General features: G+C 44.0%; 1 protein-coding gene across 1 annotated transcript in view; it reads right to left on the reverse strand.

The window, feature by feature from the left end:
* Positions 1-22,699, reverse strand: part of IL17RC (interleukin 17 receptor C) — a 46,018-nt gene that overhangs the window by 8,415 nt on the left and 14,904 nt on the right. Inside the window, exons 6-15 of the mRNA XM_061622095.1 lie at positions 19,577-19,694; positions 19,443-19,487; positions 14,763-14,908; positions 12,757-12,816; positions 11,264-11,327; positions 10,489-10,679; positions 9,407-9,457; positions 8,243-8,288; positions 7,915-8,036; positions 7,744-7,803 (exon numbers count right to left, since the gene is read on the reverse strand). Coding sequence (XP_061478079.1) covers positions 7,744-7,803; positions 7,915-8,036; positions 8,243-8,288; positions 9,407-9,457; positions 10,489-10,679; positions 11,264-11,327; positions 12,757-12,816; positions 14,763-14,908; positions 19,443-19,487; positions 19,577-19,694 — 903 coding nt within the window. The remainder of the gene's footprint in view (positions 1-7,743; positions 7,804-7,914; positions 8,037-8,242; positions 8,289-9,406; positions 9,458-10,488; positions 10,680-11,263; positions 11,328-12,756; positions 12,817-14,762; positions 14,909-19,442; positions 19,488-19,576; positions 19,695-22,699) is intronic.

Genomic DNA, 22,699 nt, shown 5'->3' on the forward strand with positions numbered 1-22,699 from the left:
ATAAGGCAGATTCCTTTGTTCCTAAAAGTGGAAAGAGACCAAAGGGCCACAGTGACTCCAAAATTTATTTATGTATTTTATTTACATTTATATACCCCTTTCTTATAAAAAAATCTCAAAGTGGTCTACAGAAGAAGTTAAAACAATACGATTATTGGCAAGAACAGTTAAAGACAGGTATTTAGAAACATTCAAAATAATACAACCAACAATGAGTTAAAAACAGATAAAAAACACAATAGCTTCTACATGCCTGTTTAAGCTTGCCTAAACAAAAATGCCCCCTTTAGGATGCACACCTTAACGTGGTGAGGGGGTTTGAGAGTGTTGAAGAAGCTGAGAGCGATGCCGTCAGGAGTCTAGACCAAGAGGCTAGACTCCTAGCAGGGGCACCCAAGGCGGAATGGTCAAAGCTGAGACACCAGACTAAGATGCATCCAACCTCAGAGGAAGGCAATGGTAAACCACCTCTGAATACCTCTTACCAAGAAAACCCTATGAACAGAGTATCCAAAATGCAACACGAGATAGTGCTGGAAGATGAGACCCCCAGGTCAGAAGGCACTCACTGAGCTACTGGGGAAGAACAAAGGACAAGTACGAGTAGCACTGTGACTAATGATGCAACTGGGTCAAAGCTGAAAGGAAGCCCAGAGGCTGATGCGCACAGATGCAAAAGGAGAGTCCGGAGTTGTACGACACACACAATAGGAACATGGAATGTGAGAAGCATGAACCAGGGAAAGCTAGAAATTGTCAAGCAAGAAATGGAACATATCAACATTACAATACTTGGCGTGAGTGAATTAAAATGGACAGGAATGGGACATCTTCAATCAGGCAACTACAACATATTTTATGCAGGAAATGAGAAATCAAGAAGAAACAGGGTTGCTTTAATAGTGAGAAGTGATGTAGCAAAAGCAATTAGGAGCTACAACACAAGGTCTGAGCGAGTGATATCAATGAGATTAAACGGGAAACCTATTAACATAACCATCATCCAAGTCTACGCTCCAACGTCAAACGCAGAAGAAGAAGAATTGGAGAGATTTTATGCAGAAGTACAGGAGGAAATTGATCACACACCTAAACATGATGATAATCATGGGGGACTGGAATGCAAAAGTAGGGAACAAAGAAGAACTAGGAATTGTGGGGAAATGGGGCTTAGGAGACAGAAATGAAGCAGGAGAAAGACTTATTGAATTCTGTGAAGGCAATTATTTGTTTCTTCCCAACACATTTTTTGAGCAACCAAAAAGGCAACTGTACACATGGACATCACCAGATGGTCAATATAGGAATCAAATTGATTATATAATTAGAAGACGGAGAAGTTCCATACTTTCTGCAAAAACAAGACCAGGAGCAGACTGCGGTACAGATCATGAACTGATCGTATCGAAAATCAGAGTAAAGCTAAAGAAGAACAACGCACTCATAATGCCAAAACATAATTTAAATAACATCCCAAAAGAATATAAAGATCAAATAAGGAACAGGTTTGAGGCTTTAAACTTAGCTGACAGAGAACCAGAAGAACTTTGGACTGAAGTCAGGGACATTATTAGGGAAGAATGCAAAAAGACAATACCTCTAGTTAAAGAGAGAGAAAGACCTCAATGGATGACTGAAGAAACTCTTAAAATGGTTAAAGAGAGAAGGAAAGGAAAAGCAAAAGGAGATAGAAACATGGTCAGAACTCTAAATGCAACTATACAACAACTAGTACGTAGGGACAAAGAGAACTATTACAATAGTTATTGTATAGAAATAGAAAAGGACAACAAAATGGGAAGAACAAGAGCCCTATTCCAACAGATTAGAGAAATGAAAGGGAAATTTAAACCACGAGTAGGGATGTTGAATAATCAACAGGGAAACACACTGACTGACCGAGATGAAATAAAAGGAAGATGGAAGCAATACACTGAAGAACTCTATTAAAGAGATGACAGGATGACAGATTCATTCATGGAGGAACCGTATGATGAAGAACCAGAACTTTTAGAATGTGAGGTGAAAGCTGCTCTTAAAATTCTTGGAAGAAACGAATCACCAGGAATAGATGGCATACCAATAGAGTTGCTACAAGCTACTGAGACTGAATCAGTCCAAATTCTGACAAAAATCTGTCAAGAAATATGGAAAACAAAACAATGGCCCACAGACTGGAAGCGTTCAATATACATCCCACTTCCAAAGAAAGGGGATCCCAGAGAATGCAGTAATTACCGAACTATTGCCTTAATATCCCATGCAAGTAAAGTAGTGCTCAAGATTCTACAATAAAGGCTCTTACCGTATATGGAGCGAGAAATGCCAGACGTCCAAGCTGGATTTAGAAAAGGAAGAGGCACCAGAGATCATATCACAAACATACGTTGGATAATGGAACGGAGCAAGGAATTTCAGAAGAAAATCACTCTGTGCTTTATGGACTACAGCAAAGCCTTTGCCTGTGTAGATCATGAAAAACTATGGAATGCTTTAAAAGAAATGGGGGTGCCGCAGCATCTGATTGTCCTGATGCGCAACCTATACTCTAGACAAGAGGCTACTGTAAGGACAGAATATGGAGAAACCAATTGGTTCCCAATAGAAAAGGGTGTGAGACGGGTGTATTTTATCACCCTATTTGTTTAATCTGTACGCAGAACATATCATACGGAAAGCGGGATTGGACCAAGATGAAGGAGGTGTGAAAATTGGAGGGAGAAACATCAGTAATTTAAGATATGCAGACAATACCATACTCTTAGCAGAAACCAGTAATGACTTGAAACAAATGCTGATGAAAGTTCAAGAAGAAAGTACAAAAGCAGGACTGCAGCTGAACGTCAAGAAGACTAAAGTAATGACAACAGAAGTTTTATGTAACTTTAAAGTTGACAATGAGGACATTGAACTTGTCAAGGATTATCAATACCTCGGCACAGTCATCAACCAAAATGGAGACAACAAGTGTAATAAACAAACAAACAAACAAACAAATAAATAGTCCAGAAATGAGAAGAAGGTTAGGACTGGGTAGGGCAGCTGTGAGAGAACTAGAAAAGGTCCTCAAATGCAAAGATGTATCACTGAACACCAAGGTCAGGATCATTCAGACCATGGTATTCCCGATCTCTATGTATGGATGTGAAAGTTGGACAGTGAAAAAGGTGGATAAGAGAAAAATCAACTCATTTGAAATGTGGTTCTGGAGGAGAGCTTTGCGGATACCATGGACTGTGAAAAAGACAAATAATTGGGTGTTAGAACAAATTAAGTCAGAACTATCACTAGAAGTTAAAATGATGAAACGGAGGTTATCATACTTTGGACACATCATGAGAAGACCTGATTCACTAGAAAAGACAATAATGCTGGGGAAAACAGAAGGGGGTAGAAAAAGAGGAAGGCCAAACAAGAGATGGATTGATTCTGTAAAGGAAGCCACAGACCTGAACTTACAAGATCTGAACAGGGTGGTTCATGACAGATGCTTTTGGAGGTCACTGATTCATAGGGTCGCCATAAGTCGTAGTCGACTTGAAGGCACATAATTTTATTTATTTATTTTATTTTTTATTTATTTAATTAAGCTTATATACCGCCCGACTAGCAACAGCTCTCTGGGCGGTGAACATTAAAAATACAATAAAAATAACACAAAACTGTACACAAAACTGTACAGTCTAAAATCAAAATATAATAATTTACAATTAACAGGAATTAAAATGCCTCAGAGAAGAGAAAGGTTTTAACCTGGCGCCGAAAAGATGATAGTGTCGGCGCCAGGCGCACCTCCTCGGGGAGACCATTCCATAGTTCGGGGGCCACCACTGAGAAGGCCCTAGATCTTGTCACCACTCTCCGGGCTTCCCTATGAGTCGGAACCCGGAGGAGGGCCTTCGTAGTAGACCGTAGTGTACGGGCTGGTTCATATCGGGAGAGGCGTTCCGACAGATATCGTGGTCCCGCGCCGTATAAGGCTTTATAGGTAAGTACCAACACTTTGAATCTGGCCCAGAAGCATATTGGAAGCCAGTGCAAACGGGCTAGCACAGGTGTTATATGCTCAGACCGCTTAGTTCCTGTTAGCAGTCTGGCTGCCGCATTTTGCACTAGCTGTAGCTTCCGAATCGTCTTCAAAGGTAGCCCTACATAAAGCGCATTGCAGTAGTCCAGACGCGAGGTTACCATAGCATGTACCACTGATGAGAGGTCCTCCTTACTCAGATAGGGACGTAGCTGGGCTACCAACCGAAGTTGGTAGAACGCATTCCGGGCCACCAAGGCTACATGAGCCTCAAGTGTGAGGGAAGAGTCTAAGATGACTCCCAGACTACGCACCTGTTCCTTTAGGGGGAGTGTAACCCCATCCAGGACAGGGTATATATCCACCATCCGATCAGAGAAACCATCCACCAACAGCATCTCAGTCTTGTCAGGATTGAGTCTCAGTTTGTTAGTTCTCATCCAGTCCATTGTCGCAGCCAGGCAACGGTTCAGCACGTCGACTGCCTCACCTGAAGAAGATGTAAAGGAGAAGTAGAGCTGCATGTCATCAGCATACTGATGACAACGCACTCCAAAACTCCTGATGACCGCCCCCAGCGGCTTCATATAAATGTTAAAAAGCATGGGAGACAGAACCGAACCCTGCGGGACCCCACATTGGAGAACCCACGGTATCGAGCAATGTTCCCCAAGCACTATCTTCTGGAGACGACCCGCCAAGTAGGAGCGGAACCACTGCCAAGCAGTGCCTCCAACTCCCAATTCCGCAAGCCTCTCCAGAAGGATACCATGGTTGATGGTATCAAAAGCCGCTGAGAGGTCAAGGAGAATCAACAGAGTTACACTCCCTCTGTCTCTCTCCCGACATAGGTCATCAAACAGGGCGACCAAGGCAGTCTCAGTGCCAAAACCAGGCCTGAACCCCGATTGAAATGGATCTAGATAATCGGTTTCATCCAATAGTGCCTGGAGCTGGTCAGCAACCACATGTTCCAGGATCTTGCCCAGGAACGGAACATTGGCTACTGGTCTGTAGCTGCTGACATCCTCTGGGTCCAAGGAAGGTTTTTTCAGGAGTGGTCTCACTGCCGCCTCTTTCAGACAGCCAGGGACCACTCCCTCTCGTAAAGAGGCATTAATCACTTCCTTGGCCCAGCCAACTGTTCCTTCCTTGCTAGTTTTAATTAGCCAAGAGGGGCAAGGATCCAGTACCGAAGTGGTCGCACGAACCTGTCCAAGCACCTTGTCCACGTCCTCGAGCTGAACCAACTGAAACTCATCCAACAAAACATGACAAGACTGTGCTCTGGACACCTCAGTAGGATTAACTGCTATTAAATAGGAGTCTAAGTCCCGGCGAATGCATGAGATCTTATGCTGGAAGTGTTCAGCAAATTTATTACATCGAGCTACCGATGTATCTGCCGTATCTTGTAGGCCTGGATGAAGTAGGCCACGAACCACTTTAAAAAGCTCCCGTGGGCGTGAGAGAGATGACTGAATAGTGGCGGCGAAATGTTGTTTTTTTGCCGCCCTCACCGCTCCTACATAGAGATTAGTAGAAGCACGAACCAGCTCATAATTGCATTCGTCGGGAGTTCGTCTCCATCTCCGCTCAAGCTGCCTCCTGTCTTGTTTCATCGCTCTCAGCTCCGGAGTATACCAAGGAGCTGTATGAGCTCTACATAGGAGAGGGCGCGCAGGAGCGATCGTGTCAACAGCCTGGGTCATCTCTGTATTCCACAGATCGACCAGGGCTTCGACAGGAGCGCCAGTCTTATCAGCCGGAAAAACCCCCAGAGCCTTTTGAAAACCTTCAGAATTCATTAGTCTCCGGTGGTGGACCAATTTAATAGGTCCCCCACCCTTGCAGAGGGAAAAGGCTACTGAAAGTCTAAACTTCAGCAAGCAATGATCTGTCCATGACAACGGGAGACATGTAAAACTCCCCACATCCAGATCACTATCCCCATGTCCAGTAGCAAAGACCAGGTCAAGAGTATGCCCCGATGTATGTGTTGGGCCACTAACATATTGAGACAGCCCCATGGTTGTCATGGCAGCCATGAAGTCCTGAGCTGCCCTAGACAAAGTAGCCTCAGCATGAATGTTGAGATCTCCCAGTACTAATAGTCTGGGGGATCTCAACAGTATCTCCGAGACCACTTCCGTCAGCTCAGTTAGGGAAGCCATTGGGCAGCAAGGTGGGCGGTACACCAAAAGGATTCCCAGTCTGTCCCTCTGGCCCAGCACAAGGTGCAAACACTCCAAACCAGTGATTGCATGGACATGGTGCTTGGTGAGTGAGATGGAACTCTTATAGACCACAGCGACCCCCCCTCCCCGACCCTCAGATCTACCATGATGCTGAACCAGATACCCCGGTGGGCAGAGCTGGGACAGACTAACATAACAACAACAAGCTAGCATAGCAATGTTTCCAGTGAGTCTAAAGATTGGCCCAATATAATGAAAATATTTTAATAAACAGTGAAAAACCAAAAGATGCTATATTTGAAAATATTAGCTATTATACACCACTGTCAATCAATAACATTCTGTTTTTGAGGACTGGTTTGTTAACTGCAGCACATCTATGATAGTCTGCTAGTCTCATGAGGATATACCCAGTTGGGAAGGATTACTGTATAGTGTTTTGGGGAATGTTTTTGAATGGTTTATATTTAAAGAACTCTCGTCATTGTTCACAATATATATATATTTGTGTCATATTAACTAGTTTGTGTTTATTGTAAAGATCCCTTTCTTCTAACACACTATAAGCCTGCTTCATAGGTTCAGTTAATGAATACTCATAAGAAATGCCTTCCCATCCCAAAAAGAGCTCAATGAATCAGACTCTCTCCTCTATGAAGAACAAATAGCAGAACAAATTTGAGGGCACCTCCAGATGGCCAGTATTTTGTGGGAGGGATTCAAGTCCATACTGGGAAATTTAGGTTTACACAATTAAAGTGGATTAAAGCATTCTGTCAGGCAACAAACTTTAAAAAAGAAAGAATTTTTGTGGCTAGGAAATGCACTGAAAAGTGTGGGATGAATGAATGACCCATGGGAAGATGTATAAAGAGCCTATAAGCAAATCAGGGTGAACGCCCATTGTCATATAACCAGCACATATCAGAACAAATGTTCAGTAAAACCTGGATATAGGACCCCTCCGGACATCCTTTTCATTATGCATTCATGACTTTTTTGCTCATGGTGGTATCGGGGCAATTATTTGCAATCCCAATTTCAATACTCTTTGTGCCTATAAATGTTTTGGAGTGGACATACTGCATCATTTCCAGTTAGTGCATGTCCCGTAACTTCCTGCTGAAATCCTTTATATCACAAATGTTTGTAGGGGGGTGTCCCACCTTTGTTATGCTATAGTGCAAGAGTGGCCTTCCAGATGGCAATAATGCGATAACATTGGGGAAGCATCAACTAATAAAACAGAATGGTGTGTGGACAGTTTAATCCACCACTAATCCACTATTCCTGCATCAATGACATGTGACAGAATACACCCACAAAAAAACACCAGTCTGGAGACACCCATAATCTAACCTCTGCTTAAGCTTTATGAAAGCAAATCAGGATGCTTGCTCAATAAACAGGTATTCTAGAGGGGCCCCTCCACACCATCCCAAATTTGATTCTTCAGTCAGTGGCCATTCCTAATTACATGCCTGTCTCCCACTTCCCAGCCCTCATTTTTGTTCTCACCTGCATGCATTCTCCTGACTGCAAGTCGTTCTGCAGGGCTTCCTCCAGAATCCCATTTCTCTGTGGAGAGGGAAAGGAAAATGCAATTATTGCTGTAGAGCTAAATTCCCCACACAGACCAGGGCCTGAACCATGGCAGGAGGAAAAGAGGACAGGCCCTACTGTGCTTACAGACTGAGCAATGGGGATCCAGGTACCCTGTTCCAATACATGAACAGATGAGCTCCCTTGGGGATAGACCGTCTCCCGAAGCAGCAAATGTTGCTCACTTTGCTGGTGGCTTCCTGTGCTATCTAGGAAAAGAGAAAAGAAAGCATCATGAAACGTTAGCTCCATGATCAATTTGAGCAAGTGTGTTCCAAGGCCCAGTCCAAGGACCTAGGCTTAGTTCTTGGATTCAGAAAACATATTAAACAAGAGGATGCCATTAACACCACTGGTAATTATGTGCATGGGTGTCTTGTCTCATTTGGCCCTCAGAAGCTACCATGGCACTTGCCTTCCTGCAGACAGCTCTGGAGAATGGAGCTTCCGTTGCTCCTCACCTGCATAAAGAAAAAGCATGGGTCATTAGGAGACAGGCATAAGCAGTGGGGTTAGCAGTATAACAGGATTCCCATAAATGCAACAAGGGCTGTTGCCTTCATACCCTGCCAGTGAGATTCCTGGAGGCACCTTGTAAGCCACTGGTGGAAAAGGAATGGTAAGCCAGATTTGGAACAGTTTGAACATGTGGCCTTAATCCATTGGAGGCAGGTCCATGAGGGCAAATGGGCCACTGCCCCACCAACCTCAGTCTGCCCTCAGCCAGCCCCTCCCACCTACCTGCTTACTTCCTATTTCCTATAAGCAGTCCAGGGGGTGGCCCTGACAGCTTCCTCTTCCTTAGTCTCCTCCTCAGACAGAAAAAGGGCGGGGACAAAAGCAAGATTAGCTGCCTCCACCTATCATTGGCTCTAGCTCCACCTACTGTCTGCGGTCTCTGACTTCCCCCCTATGAATCCCAATGGGCACCAGCCACAACTGCACCTTTACCATGGAACAATGTGAAGCAATTGCTTCAAGAAGCACATTTTCTCTAGTCTTTCCCTGTTGTGAGTCACTATAAAAAGTGAATATGATATGAACCGGCCAGTGCACTACGTTCTGCTACGAAGACCCTCCTCCGGGTTCCAACTCACAGGGAGGCCCGGAGGGTGATGACAAGATCTAGGGCCTTCTCAGTGGTGGCCCCCAAACTATGGAACAGTCTCCCCGAGGAAGTACGCCTGGCGCCGACTCTGCTCTCCTTCCGGCGCCAGGTCAAAACCTTCCTATTCTCTGAAGCATTTTAAGTTACACTGATTTACTTTTAAAAATGTTTATTGTATTGGATTGTTGATTGTATTTTAGTATTATTTTGTTATTCATTGTATTTTTATGCTATTTTATGTTCACCGCCCAGAGAGCTATTGCTAGTTGGGCGGTATATAAATTTAATAAATAAATAAATAAATAAGGGGAGGCATAATTTTGACTTTTAAAATGTCTTAAATCCACTGTCCAATGTTCATACAAAAAAAAATCCACAATCCAACATTATTTAGGATCCCTGGAAGTTGGATTGGATGTAGTGATGATGGTAGCAATTGTTATTGATGATTCATAATTATGTGGCTCCTACCTGCACACACAGGTTGGGGTGGGGTCTCAGTCTTGGGAACTCCTGTGGTACCTAAAAGGTTTGGAAAAGTGTTTGTTACCCACAGTCCCACTCACAAAAGCTGCAACTCAAAACTTACTTCTGCCTACATCTACACACATACATACATCCTACATCGCTCCTATGACTGAATGGCACTCCACCTGAAACTCTTAATGCAAATGTCTCCAACCCTCCCACTTCAGTCCTCTTGCCAGATGTGCAGGGCTCTCTTTTTTAAAGGTTGTTTCTTATCCCACCACATCACGACCCCATAATGCACAAGTGGGGAACAAGCGGATCTCTACATATAGTCGGACTCCAAATCCCATCAGCCCCAACCAACATGACCAAAGGTGAGGGATGATGGGAGCTGGAGTCCAACAACATCTGTAGGACAACAGGTTTCACATCCATGCCATAATACATAAGAGATGTCCCTTAATTGCACATTCCCATACAACACAGGTCGGCAACCTGCAGCTCTAGGGCTGCATGTGGTCGTCGGACTGGCTTCAAAAGCCCTCTGCAAGTGATCAGTTCAGACTTCTAGCAGGAGTGACCTGTTCCCCTCCTAGCAGTCAGTGAGAGAGAGAAGAGGAGGTGGGAGAGAGAAAGGGAGAGAGTGGTGGCTGGTGGCTCCATGCTGAGCACCTTGGACAGTTCCTTGAGAATCAAACAAAACCTGGATTCTACTGCCCCACTGACATGGAGCTACCAGCCACCACTGGAGAGAGACAGAGATAGCATGGCCCCATCTACTTTTTGTTCTGACCTTGCCTACCACCAAATTCAGCCCTGCCCACAGATGGCATGTAGTCCCAGACAGAAAATATATCCTGCCCTAAAACATATGGGATATCTTACTTTAGCTGACTCCCACAGATGCTGGAAATAAAAAGTTTTAGGTTGTCCCTTAAAAATAAAATAAAAGATGACCCAGCTGCAGCTGCAGCAGCAGCAGCAACCTGAAGCCTTTACCACTCTTATAGTCCCCCAGCCTGAACTTTGCCACTCATCCACATCTCCCTTCTCTACCCCTCTTGCTTCTTTTCTCTACTCACATCATGTGGAGCGAGGGGCAGGTGCAGCTGCGGGTGTAGTGGGTGGCAAGAAGCAAACGTTTCCCCTTTCCAGCAGGGAACCAGCTCCCCCAGGATGTCACATGGTGCAGAGAGAGCGCAGCTCAGCACCCCATCAAAGGCTTTCAGTTTCAGGCGGCTCTGTGCCCAGGCCCTGGCCAAAGCTTCAGTGTCTGGAATGGGAAGCTGGTCTTTGTATCAACAAAGCATGTCACCGCCCCACAGAACACACTCCATGGCAAGAACGTTCTTCATGTACTCTTCAGAAATGCACCTGCCTCAGAATTCCCTCCCAAAGTACACATAACTATGCCAACTCCTCCTCTGTCAACACATCCAGAGTTGGCCTAGGACACTTTGCTGCCTGAGGTGAAGAACATGATGGCACTCCCTCACCCCACCTGCCATGCTAGGTACAAAAAGCTGACAGGACTGGCAGCCGGAGCTTTCTTCAATACTGGCAATGGGGCAGTGCCTCCCACCACACTTGAGGGCAGCAGAGTAGCCTACAGCAAGCCTAGGGAAGGAGATATGACACATGCTCACCCCTCTGACTTCCAACACCACAACCTTGTCCCTCAGCATCTGCCGCCTGAGGTGGCTGTTTCACTCTGCCCAAAGGTAAGGCCAGCCCTGAACATATCCCAAGTTAGCACTAACATTTTGGCTTTCGGATCCAGTGTGTGTGTGTATTTTATATTTGTTTGTTTAACCTATTGTACCTATTGAATGAATGAAGTAAAAGCATTTTTCATACCGCTTGCAAAGGGGCACAAGTAGGTTCGGGGTGTGTCTTCTTGGTTTTCAATGTTGGGCCACACCTATGAACACAATACCAAGTAGAATCAGAGGACAGGGGAAACCGAAAAACTACACAGCCTCACATTGACGTTGGGGGAAAACATGGGGCATGAGAATGTGATCCTATCCCGTGCAGAAGATCTCATGCTGAGGTATCTAAGAGCTTATTTGCTTGCAGCTATGGGGAACCTTTGGCCCTGCAGATGTTGCAGATCTACTACAATTCCCAAGACATCAGCCATGCTTGCTGGGGATGATGGGAGTTGTAGTTGAGCAACATCTGAGGGTCAAAGGTTCCCCACACCTGGCTTACTGTCATAAAGCAACAATTATTCTATCAGGCTGCATTGAGGGAGATAAAGGCTGTGCTGAGAGACCAGTCAAATTTGGCTCCTTCTCTCCTTCCAATTCCATCTGGTCATTATAAAAACTTTGTAATTAAGAACTAGTGCCTAAGTTTGTTTTTTCCTCCTCACTCCAGTCCTTTTCCTTGAGGGCTGGTAGAGACTGTCACGTTATTGAACTTTGTAAGGCTTTGCAAGCCTTTGTAACTGAAGAGTGGAGTAAGAATATCCTAAATAAATATAAGCCCTGTGCATGCAACCAACTGGTTGTACTGAACATATGGAGTGCAGGGATGAGAGTCTTGGATAGAAGATAACAACCTGGATGAGAGCCAGATTTCTGACTAGAACATCTGCATGATTGAAGGCACTTTGCTTGATATTTTATATAGTTCTATCAGTGAATTGTGTAATTTTCTGGTGTTTTTGCAGTACATTTTTAATAGAGTAGAAGGAATGATTGGTGATTGAGTGGGACATATTGGAGTGATTGGGTGGATGGTGCTTTTGTGCATGAGGTGCAGGAGTAGAATGCAATGAGTGATAGTGGATGCATCGTGGGTACTATGATTTGTGTAGATGTCAGAGAATTTGGGTGTGCTATATGTATGTGCTAGTGGGGTGAGTGTTGCATTGTGTGAGCTAGGATGTGCCTTGGCAAGAGGGAGGGTGAATATGAAAAGGATCCCTGACTCTCAGGGCACTTCCAGACTGTCACTATTTTGGCTGGGATTCAATCACATACTAGCAAATTCAGGTCATACAACTACAGTTGACTGGGAGGTCTTGCGCAGGTAACCTGCTTCTTCCTCAAAATCAGATTTTTTGCAATAAGGAAACTGATGGGAAAATGCACCAGAAAATGTGGGATAACACTTGCTTTAATGCAATGTCATCTAGTCTCCCCACAAACAAATCAGAATGAATGCTCATTGGATAGTCAATGTCATTGTTTAATATCCCTGAAAATGAATCAGGATGAAAATAATCAGGTTGTTTGAAAGTGCCCTTAAGATGTTTTCAGAATGTGCTGCCATGTTTTGCTTTCTTTGTGTGGAAGATGAGTGAGAGAAAACTTTGTGAAGAATGTGTAAAAACTCCTTACCTGCAGGCAGAGACAGGGAACCACCTGGGAGATAGGTAAGCTCACATTCTCAGGTCCAGTCTAAATACAAGCCAGGAAAGTAAGGAGAGTGAGAATAGTTCATAGAAAAACCTGTCTAGATTCAGACTCCTCCTGTCCCACAAATTCCCAGACATCCTCTTCTCCCAGGCATTTTAGCATGTGTTTTTAAATCGTTTTTTAAAAAGTGTTTTTAAATTTGAATATTTGTTTATTTGTTTTTAATGTTTTTAATTGTTGTAAACCACCCAGAGAGCTTTGGCTATGGGGTGGTATACAAATGTAAATAATAATAATAATAATAATTATTATTATTATTATTATTATTATTATCATCATCATCATCATCATTATCATCATTATCATTATTATAGGATTTAGTCAAATGTGTGACTCTTAGGTCTGAGGAAGCCAAACCCAAAATTCAAAGAGCCAGCTTTCAGTAAGCACGGGCAGTAGGAGAAAGAACAACTGCTGGTACTAGTTCTTTCTTAGTAAAGACCTTCCTTTTTTTAGACCCACTGATGCCTTTTTTATAGAATGTCCAAAACTCTATGTCCAGAAAACACAAGCTATAGGGTCAAAACTTTTTTGGATAGATTCCCACCCCACCCCATGATCTAGAGAAGGAATGCACCCTAAACACCAAGGGCCCTTCACACATTGCTGTTCGGAAACTACAACTAGTCCAGAATGCAGCGGCCAGATTGCTGACGCGGACCAGAAGGTCTGCTCATATAACACCTGTTCTGGCCCGTCTGCACTGGCTTCCTGTTTGTTTCCGGGCTAGATTCAAAGTGCTGGTTTTGACCTATAAAGCCCTACACGGCATGGGACCGCAATACCTGGTGGACCGCCTCTCCCAATATGAACCAACCCGGACACTGCGCTCAACATCTAAGGCCCTCCTCCGAGTGCCATCCCATCGAGAAGCTCGGAGGGTGGTGACTGGAACCAGGGCCTTTTCTGTGGTGGCCCCCGAACTGTGGAACAGCCTCCCTGATGAGGTGCGCCTGGCGCCGACGCTACTATCTTTTCGGCGCCAGGTGAAAACCTTTTTATACGCCCAGGCATTTTAAAGTGTGTTTTAATAGCATTTTCATCATTATTTGTATTTTGGATGTTGTTTGGTTCTTTTATTGTTTGTTTGTTTTGTTTTCTTGATTTATTGTATTTATTGTATTTATACATTGCTTGTTTTTTATCTTTTTGTACACCGCCCAGAGAGCCTTCAGGCTTAGGGCGGTATATAAATTAAATTAAATAAATAAATAAATTACACTGTTAGGTGTTTTAAATTTACAGCTAAAAACTGTCTCAAACGGTACACTCTCAGAGTTGTGACTAGCGTTCTCTCCTTTTTGAGTGAGCACTCAAGGATAAACCTGTTTTTTCTGCATAATGTATGAAATGGCCCTGAGCATGAGGTCTAGGTATGTAAGACCAGAGCACCTGTGGGCCTGGGGAAGGGCTAGTAGTACTTGTGATGAGTTAATGTCCCATTCTTGTCTGCTTGACTCTTTAAACCAGAGGCAGCCAATATGGTACCCTCTAGATCAGCCTTTCCCAACCTTTGGGTCCCCAGATGTTGCTGGACTACAATTCCCATCATTCCTGACCACTGGCCATGGTGACAGGGGCTGATGGGAGTTGTAGTCCAACAACATCTGGGGACCCAAAGGTTGGGAAAGGCTGCTCTAGATGTTGCTAGATTTCAGCTCCAATCAGCCCCAGCCAACATGACCAACAGTCAGGAATGATGGGAATTGTAGGTACAACAACATCTGGAGGATACCACATTGGTTATCCCTGCTGTAACTTGTTAACAGAAGATCCCCAGCATTTTCTTGCTAAGATTGCTATTCTGAGTATTGCTCCTCTGTCTTTGACAGCAACTTGACACACAGATGCTAAGCTGGAGCTATTACCATAATTTATTTCTCTGCCAGTAAAAATCTGGCAGATATTGAGTGGAGTCTTTCACTCACCAGCAATTTGGTGGTGCCCTCACCCAGATCTTTAAATCCACTTGTCTGATTCAGATACAACCACAGGTTAAAATATTGCCCTTCAGGGATGTTCAGTACATGCAGCACAGCCTTCTCTAGCATCACGGAGACCTCCAGGCTAGGCACTGCAGGATAGAGACTGCCATTAATATTCTACCTACATTCCCAGACCCACAAGGGTTCCAGAAAGCACTGCACAGTCTGATTGGGAGCTATTCTTTGTTTAACGACCCCTGACCCTGGGACCTTGCAGGAAGACTCTTTAGGAGAATGAGGCTCAGGCTGCTTCCTCAGTGGCAGAACTGTCTGTACTGAATTAAAAGCCCTCATGGTCAGAGGACATGGTCCTGGCATCATCCTTGAACTCAGAGGATAGGTCCTTTGCAATACTTTCATCCCTGTAACCTCACAGGTGTCAAATATGGTAAAATCAAGTGAATGCCCCTTAACCAGCTTGCCAGCTCCTCCATGGTTGCTGAGCCAACCATATTACAGGTCCTGTCAATCTACATAAGGCTTCCATTGGCTTTAGCTCCCTGCTGGGACAACATCTTCCTACAGCTACCTTAGTAGGAGAGAGTTTTAGCCAGCAGCACTCACTTGGGAGCTATCCAAGGTCCTGATTCTTTTTGCTCTTTGTGTTAACAGAGTTCTGACTGGACTTTCCATGTTTGACCTGCCATGGTCTGCCTTGTCTCAACTTTGCCTACCTAGAATTTTTTTTTAAATTGTGTTTTTAAATTGGTTTTGTGTTTTAAAATTTGTATATTTGTTTTAATTGTTTTAATTGCTGTAAACCGCCCAGAGAGCTTTGGCTATGGGGCGGTATATAAATATAATAAATAAATAAATAAATCAGCCTTTACCTGCCTTGACTTGAGTTCACTACCTATTTCCCCAGATAGCTTTAAGTGCTCATGGAATCAGAAGCTAAATGAATGCTCCATCTTCTAAGATGACTTCTATGTTAAACTATGGAATTCGTTCTCATGAGATGAAGTTGGTGACCACTGCCTTGGATGGCTTTAAAAGGGAATTAGACAAATTTGTGGAGGATGAGAATATCAATGACTTTGTTTTTTTTTAACAAAATAGCGATATACAAATATTTTTATAAATAAATTAAAAATAAATGGCTACAAGCCATGGAGGCTATGTTCTTCCTCCACTATCAAAGGCACTGATATCCAGTATGCCTCTGAATACCAGTTGCTGGAAATTGCAAGTGAGAAGAGCTCTGTTGCACTCAGGTATTGCTGGCAGGCTTCCCATGGGCATCTGGTTGGCCATTCTGAGGACGCTGGACTAGATGGCCTTTGGCCTGATCCAGCATAGGACTCTTCTTATATTTTCTTCTTCCACTCACCTTCCTAGCATTTCCTGCCAGCTGGAGATGCCAGGTTCACTCTCACTCCAATCAGCAAGCCTCCCTTATCAACAAACAATTGGGAGCCTTAAAGTGTGCTCCTGATTGTGCAATGGCAGCTGTGTCTCTACCTGACTCTGTGCATTTGTTTACCTGTGTGCATGACCATTAAGACAGGCAGTGTGGTGTAGTAGTTAGTGTGTTGGACTAGGGCTTGGGAAACCATGGTTCAAATCCCCACTTGGCCATGAAGCTTGCTAGGTGACCTTGGGCCAGTCACTGTTTCCTAACCTACCTCACAGGGTTATTGTGAGGATAAAATTGGGAGGGGAGAACCATGCTTGTATGCCACTTTGAACTACTTGGAGGAAAGGTGGCATAGGAATTTATTTATTTGTTTATATATTTGTTTGTTTACATATGTATTTATTTATTGAGATGCAAGTTTTCCAATATACCAGACTTGCACAAAACAGTGGGTTAAAAAAAACAACCAAACAAGTGAGCCTACCAAGGAGCACCTCACCAACAGAAGTAGGAGCTGTAGTTAGATGTAAAAATGTCACCAAACACATAAAAAATCCCACCCACATGATGCACTTTAGTATGTCCACATTTTGTAACATGTGGTTTTATGTTGGCTTTTTCCCCCTTATTGCATTATCTGTGGATCAGAAAAAAATCCAGATTAAATGGAAGGAAAGTGCAGGCTGCTGCTACTTGGATGAGGTCAACGTAGTATGGATGAGAAGAAAAACATGCATACATGGGATGCATTGAATTCCCTTTAAACTGTTGTGTGTATATCACCCATAAGTCTCCACTAACCTTCATTCCAAGGAAACCAACCCAAGGTATGCACTGGAACCCCCGAAAACTCTCTTGGAGAGCTCTGGAAAAATATGGTTGTGAAAGCATGGTGCCATTTGAACAAGGGAAAATGCAACTGTGGAGGGTGCCTATTGGCAAGTATCTGTGATATCACAAACACCTCTCTACCCTCCCCAAAGCAGTTCTCCAATTTTTTTAAATGTTTAGAAAAAATAAAATCCACCCAGTGAAAAACAAAAGTATAAATGGGGAATGGTGGTAGCTCAGTGGTGGAGCATCTGCTTTGCATGCAAAAGGTCCTAGGTTCAATTCTTGCTATCTCCAGGTAGGGCTATCAAAGACACCTGCCTGAAAATCTAGAGCTCATGCTAGTCAGTGCAGACATAAGAAGGTAAGAAGAGCCTGCTGTTCTCGCAGTGGCCAATAAGACGCCTATGGAAAGCCCGCAAACAGGACCTGAGTGCAATAGCACTCTCCCAACTGATACTCAGAAGAATACTGCCTCCTCCAACTGTGGAGACAGTATACCTAGTCAGCTGGACCAATGGTCTGTCTTGGAACAACACAGCTTCCTATGCTGCTATCCAGGATCACACCACAGGCAAAAACAATCTGTCTTCATTAACATCTGTTACAGATATTGCAGATATTACATTTGTCTTTACCTTTGCTTTAGTCATTGGAATTATTTTAGTGAACTCCTCCTGTGCCCGCAGGCATCTTTGTCACCGTTCACAGAGTTCACTCCTACTAGTAGTTTATGGTAATCAGGACTGTCTGTACTCTGTGCAGGTTACTCCCAAATTACGCAAACAGAATACGTTTTACAAAATAGGGCAATGATTCCCAGGTCTTCATCATACTACTTATTCAAACTTTTCTCTACATAGATACTGCAACAATGAGAACTATAAACTTGCTATGTAAGAATGAAAGCAGGGATTCTCAGGATGCCATATCCCACCCCAGTTACCCACCAAATTCTGCACTTGCACAGTCATCTTTCCCTGACTCATAAAATCTGAGCACTGAGGGATTACTTTGTCTATATAATGGTTAATATATCAGAAGGTGGATTTGAGTACTTAATATGTGGAAAGGTTGACTAGACAAACTTTGAGCCCCATCCAGACCTGTGAAATATCCTATGAGTTGTCCTTCCAAGAATATGTTCGGCTCCTCCAGACAACCTATTTATTGAACATTCATCCTGATTTGCTTGCACAAAGCTTACATGGAGCTTAGATTATATCCATTCTTTATTGAGCTGGTTTGTTTGTGGGGAGGTTAAATTACAATGAACATTCATACCAATTTGCTTGCGATGAGTTTATACATCTTCCCATTAGACATTTGTTCATCCCACATTTTCAATGCATTTCCAGGACACTTTCCAAACCTCAAAAAGTTCATTTTTAACAAATGGATTTGTTTCACTAGGATGACAGAGCACTTTAATGCACTTTGAATGCACAGCCCCAAAGTTCTGGTATATGATTGCATCACTCCTGCAAAATACTAAGTCTGGAGGCATCACCTGATTATGAGATGCTGCTGTAGACAATAAATAATATCACCATCATGCCCTGTTTGTGTGCTTCCTTGGGCACCTAGCTGGTCTAGATCAGGGATGGGGAACCTTTTTGGTCTAGTGGGCCAAATCCTTCCCTCTCCCAGTGGACCAACTTTGACAGGTGGGTGGGACAACCCACCTATCAATCACCTGATGTCATTATGACATCAGATGATTGTCAGGTGGTCTGTCCCTCCCATCTTTCATATTTTTTGTGCAGCACTTCCCAAGTTCCCAACAGCCAGCTGTGTGTCAGACATTTGGGAACCACAATGCAAGGGGCTTTGCTGGCCCTATGCTTGCCGCTTCCCAAGCACTGAGCAAAGAGCTGGAAAAGCTACTTTCTGCAGGGATCAGCTGTTCCATCCAATAAACTTGAAGTCACCACCCATCAGCTGATGGGTGGTGACTTCAACCCTATTTTCTCCAGGGACTGGCTGCATGACTGAGTTCCCCATTGAGAACTAGGTTATACAGTTGATCCCTCTGCATCTCTACTTGCCTCACAGCTAATGTCAGGAGTGGGACAGGTGGCCCTGATTTGGGGGAAATGGCTTTGTGCTTCACACTGGGACCTATACTGGGGCAACTTTTGCTGGTGAGCTGGAGGTTCCCCACCCTGGGCTAGGTGGTGTTCTAGCAAAGCTAGAGTTTAGTCACTCCCTCTCAGCCTCAGAGGAAGGCAATGGTAAACCACCTCTGAATACCGCTTACCATGAAAACCCTCTTTATAGGGTCGCCATAAGTTGGAATTGACTTGAAGGCAGTCCATTTCCTTTTTTTTTTCAAGCTCAGATAGCTATCAGACTAGCTGCAGTGAATTTGCTTGGCCCTGTTGGTGCCTGTATCAGGGCAACAGTACTGATAAGTTGGTGGCATTGCTACATACCTTGGCAGAGGCGAATGGCATCTTTTGCTTTGTGCCAGGTGCAGTCTGTGGGAAGAAAACACAGAAGGAACGATAGGAGATTGTTGTCTAAGTTTTCTCTGCTTGCCACTTTTGGGGGCTCAAGAAGAACTCACCTGGCCCACTATGTGTACGTTGTAACAGATGTGCAAACCGATAGCGGGGCCTGGTGAAGGCCGTGACTTGCAGCTCACCACTGATAGCAACTGGAAAGCAGTCAAACTGGAGAATGCCCTAGGAAGGAGGGAAGGAAGGGGACAGGAGTGTCAAAGATCAAAGGAGGCACATATTCCTCTCTCTCACACACACATATACTCACGCACAAAAACATACATAGGCAAACACTATGCTGTCTCACGCACAGGCGCCCAACAGAGCTCTTGCAATCTGTGAGAACTGCTTCTTCAAGGCACCTTCCTCCTTCTTCAGGTATGCCCCTCTGCCTCACCATCACCACCGCAGTGGGAGAAGGGATCACCCTCCAGTCCCTTCTCTTATCCCACCCAGCTTGTCTTGCTCTGAAAGGGTTTCTGGGGCTGCTTCTTCAATGATATCCCCAAACTCTGGTCTTTGTTGCAGAGCACTATGGAAGTGCAAGAGAAGCTGGCTGGAGTGCCTTGGAACAGGGCACAGTGGGAGGAAAGCTCCCAAAAAACTCATTACACTCTTGAAAACTGCTGTTGCCAGCTGCACACTCTGCTGTGTGACTGTAGAGTGGTTCATTGCTCCTTTGAGTGTGTGCTGCCGCCACCACCAAATTAGCAGGGATCTTGGGGGGAGGGCAGGCTCTTGAAATTGCTTGGAGGACCATATAAGACCTGTGGGCTGCCAGTTCCATGTCAGTGGGACAGTGGAATTTGCTCTGGGTTTTAGTCTGAACTTTCAAGGAGCTGTTCAAGGTGTTATAACTTGCATCAGCACCTTGCACCACTCCTTGAAAGTTCAGAATAAAACCTGGAGTGGATTCCACTACCCCACAGACATGGTACCACCAGCTGACACCGTCTGCCAGTTAACCAGAGGAAAAAATTAAGCACACACGTTGTAATTTTCCACAGCCAATCCACCTGGACAATTTAGGCCTCATTGCACCACCCAGCTACAATAGCAAGCATGGTGTTCAGAATATGTGTTTGTTTATGGGCAGGGCTGACACTATCCTGCAATTTTGCAACCACACTGCAGATTTTAGTATTGAGAAACTCCACTTTCTGTTTTGAAATGTGAGTTTCTAGCCCTTGGCTATAAAGAATGCCGTTTGCCAGAATGTGGGCAACTCCTGTTGAAATCTCAGGAACTACAGGAGGTTATGTGAGCAGGATTTCCTGTGTATGAAGCAATGTTCTAGCAGAGCCAGTGTGGTATAATGGTTAGGGTTTCAGTTGAGGTCCAAGGAGATCCAGGTTCAAATCCTCACTCCAACATGAAGCTCACTGACTAACCTTGGGCCTATCACTCTCTCTTCTAGCCTAACGTACCTTACAGAGTTGTTATGAGGATAAAAATGAGGGAAGCATGTATGCTTCCTTGGAGGATAAATTATGTGAAAAGGCAAGTATTTGCATTTACACAGCATAGAGTAGATTCAGCTCTACTTATGGGTAAGGCAAGGAGAGCAATTTGTGATAGACTCAGTAATAGATTAGAGGATTCTGCCTGTCTAGATCTCTATCTGAAGTCAAAACCTGCTCTGCAAGTAAGTGGTAGGGAGCAAATCACAGTCTGCATTCCTCCCTTTATTCCTCCTTAAACAACAGGCATCCCTTTCTTCATCACCAGGCAAATGCCAAATCTTTCTGTATCCTTACACCTTGTTCTCCATTTACCGCCAACTCTTACAAATTTTGGATTGCATCAATTGCTTGTTTTTTGGAGGCTGTGCACACTCATGTTCAAGCGACGATGGTTGTTTCTAACACTACTGGTAGCTTTTAGTACTGCTGAGGCACTGCATTTCCACAATTAGCTAGAAGTCTAATTAAAAAGGAGGTTCTGCACAACAACACTCAGCATAGCACTGCATCAACTAGCAATGCCCTTCCCTACATCTAGTCCACAAATCTATTAGTAGAGTTGATGGTCCACGCAACAAAATGGGCTTGGACCTACAGTGAGCTTTCAGTTAGTATGAGAAAGGACCTTCGTTGATGGAACTTTTGTAAGCAAAGGTCCTTTGTAAACTAATTGAAAGCTCTCTGTTTGTAGGTTCAGCCCATTTTATTGTTTGGACTGTCAGCTCCACTGGTGGATTAATAGCAGTGCTGAATTGCCCCTTATTTGGCTTTTGTTTCCCACTGGTGTGTCTGTGTGTTTAAATTAGTTGCTTCTTTCCATTATTTATTGCATTTTTGTATTATTTTTATTTTACTGTGACCTGCCCTGAGGTCACTTGTGGTGATAGGTGGGATATAGATCATATATACTACTCTCCTTTCCATATTTAAATATATTGCTGGCCAAGCAAACAGCAGGAACAATTGAAACCAATGAAATGGGTTGAACTCTTTGCCCATCCACATGGGACAGGCTATGCTGCTGCAACTGTGTTTTAGATTAAATACATAAATTGGCACAAACCATGGCTGAAAAACACACAAGAGGACAACATAAAAACTACTTGATTGCAATGACTTATCACTCAATCATGAAAGAGTGTGCTTCCAGACAGGCGGTTATTGAGGGATCAGTGCTTCTCATCCATGCAAGCTTTTTGCAGCATTTATACAATGCCTTTGGCATTAAAATGTCAAACCCTACCACACACACACTTTAATCTGGATTTATCCTTTTCAGGGGAAATCTAATAAGTAAAAAAAAATCTGTCCAATGACAGATTTGCAATATCTGAATGACCCATTAGCAGTATGAAGCTCCCATCTGGAAGCACTCTGAGGGAACGAAGGGCAGCAATACAGGAGAAAAGTGCTAGTATGGAAGCAACCAAATAACTGGAGCTGGCAGTAGTCTGGGACCCCTTCTCATCCTCGTCGTCAGTGTTGTGTTCAGAGGCCTAGAATGCTTAAAAGTAAGAACCTGGACTCTGACTATGCTTATTAGACAGCAGATTTATTTTAGAGTCCTTTGCTTGCTTACAGCTACATGCTGCCTGGTGTTCTTCCTTCCAGAATTTCCTTTGCCCTGTTTCCCTACCATAAGTCCCAGGGTGGACTGACTACGTTTAGCTCGGAGCATTCTGGAATCTTGCACTGGATCAAGGAATGGATCTGCCATAAACACTC

This window comes from Rhineura floridana, chromosome 3 (genome assembly GCF_030035675.1).
Source record: "Rhineura floridana isolate rRhiFlo1 chromosome 3, rRhiFlo1.hap2, whole genome shotgun sequence".
NCBI classification, from domain to species: Eukaryota; Metazoa; Chordata; class Lepidosauria; order Squamata; family Rhineuridae; genus Rhineura; species Rhineura floridana.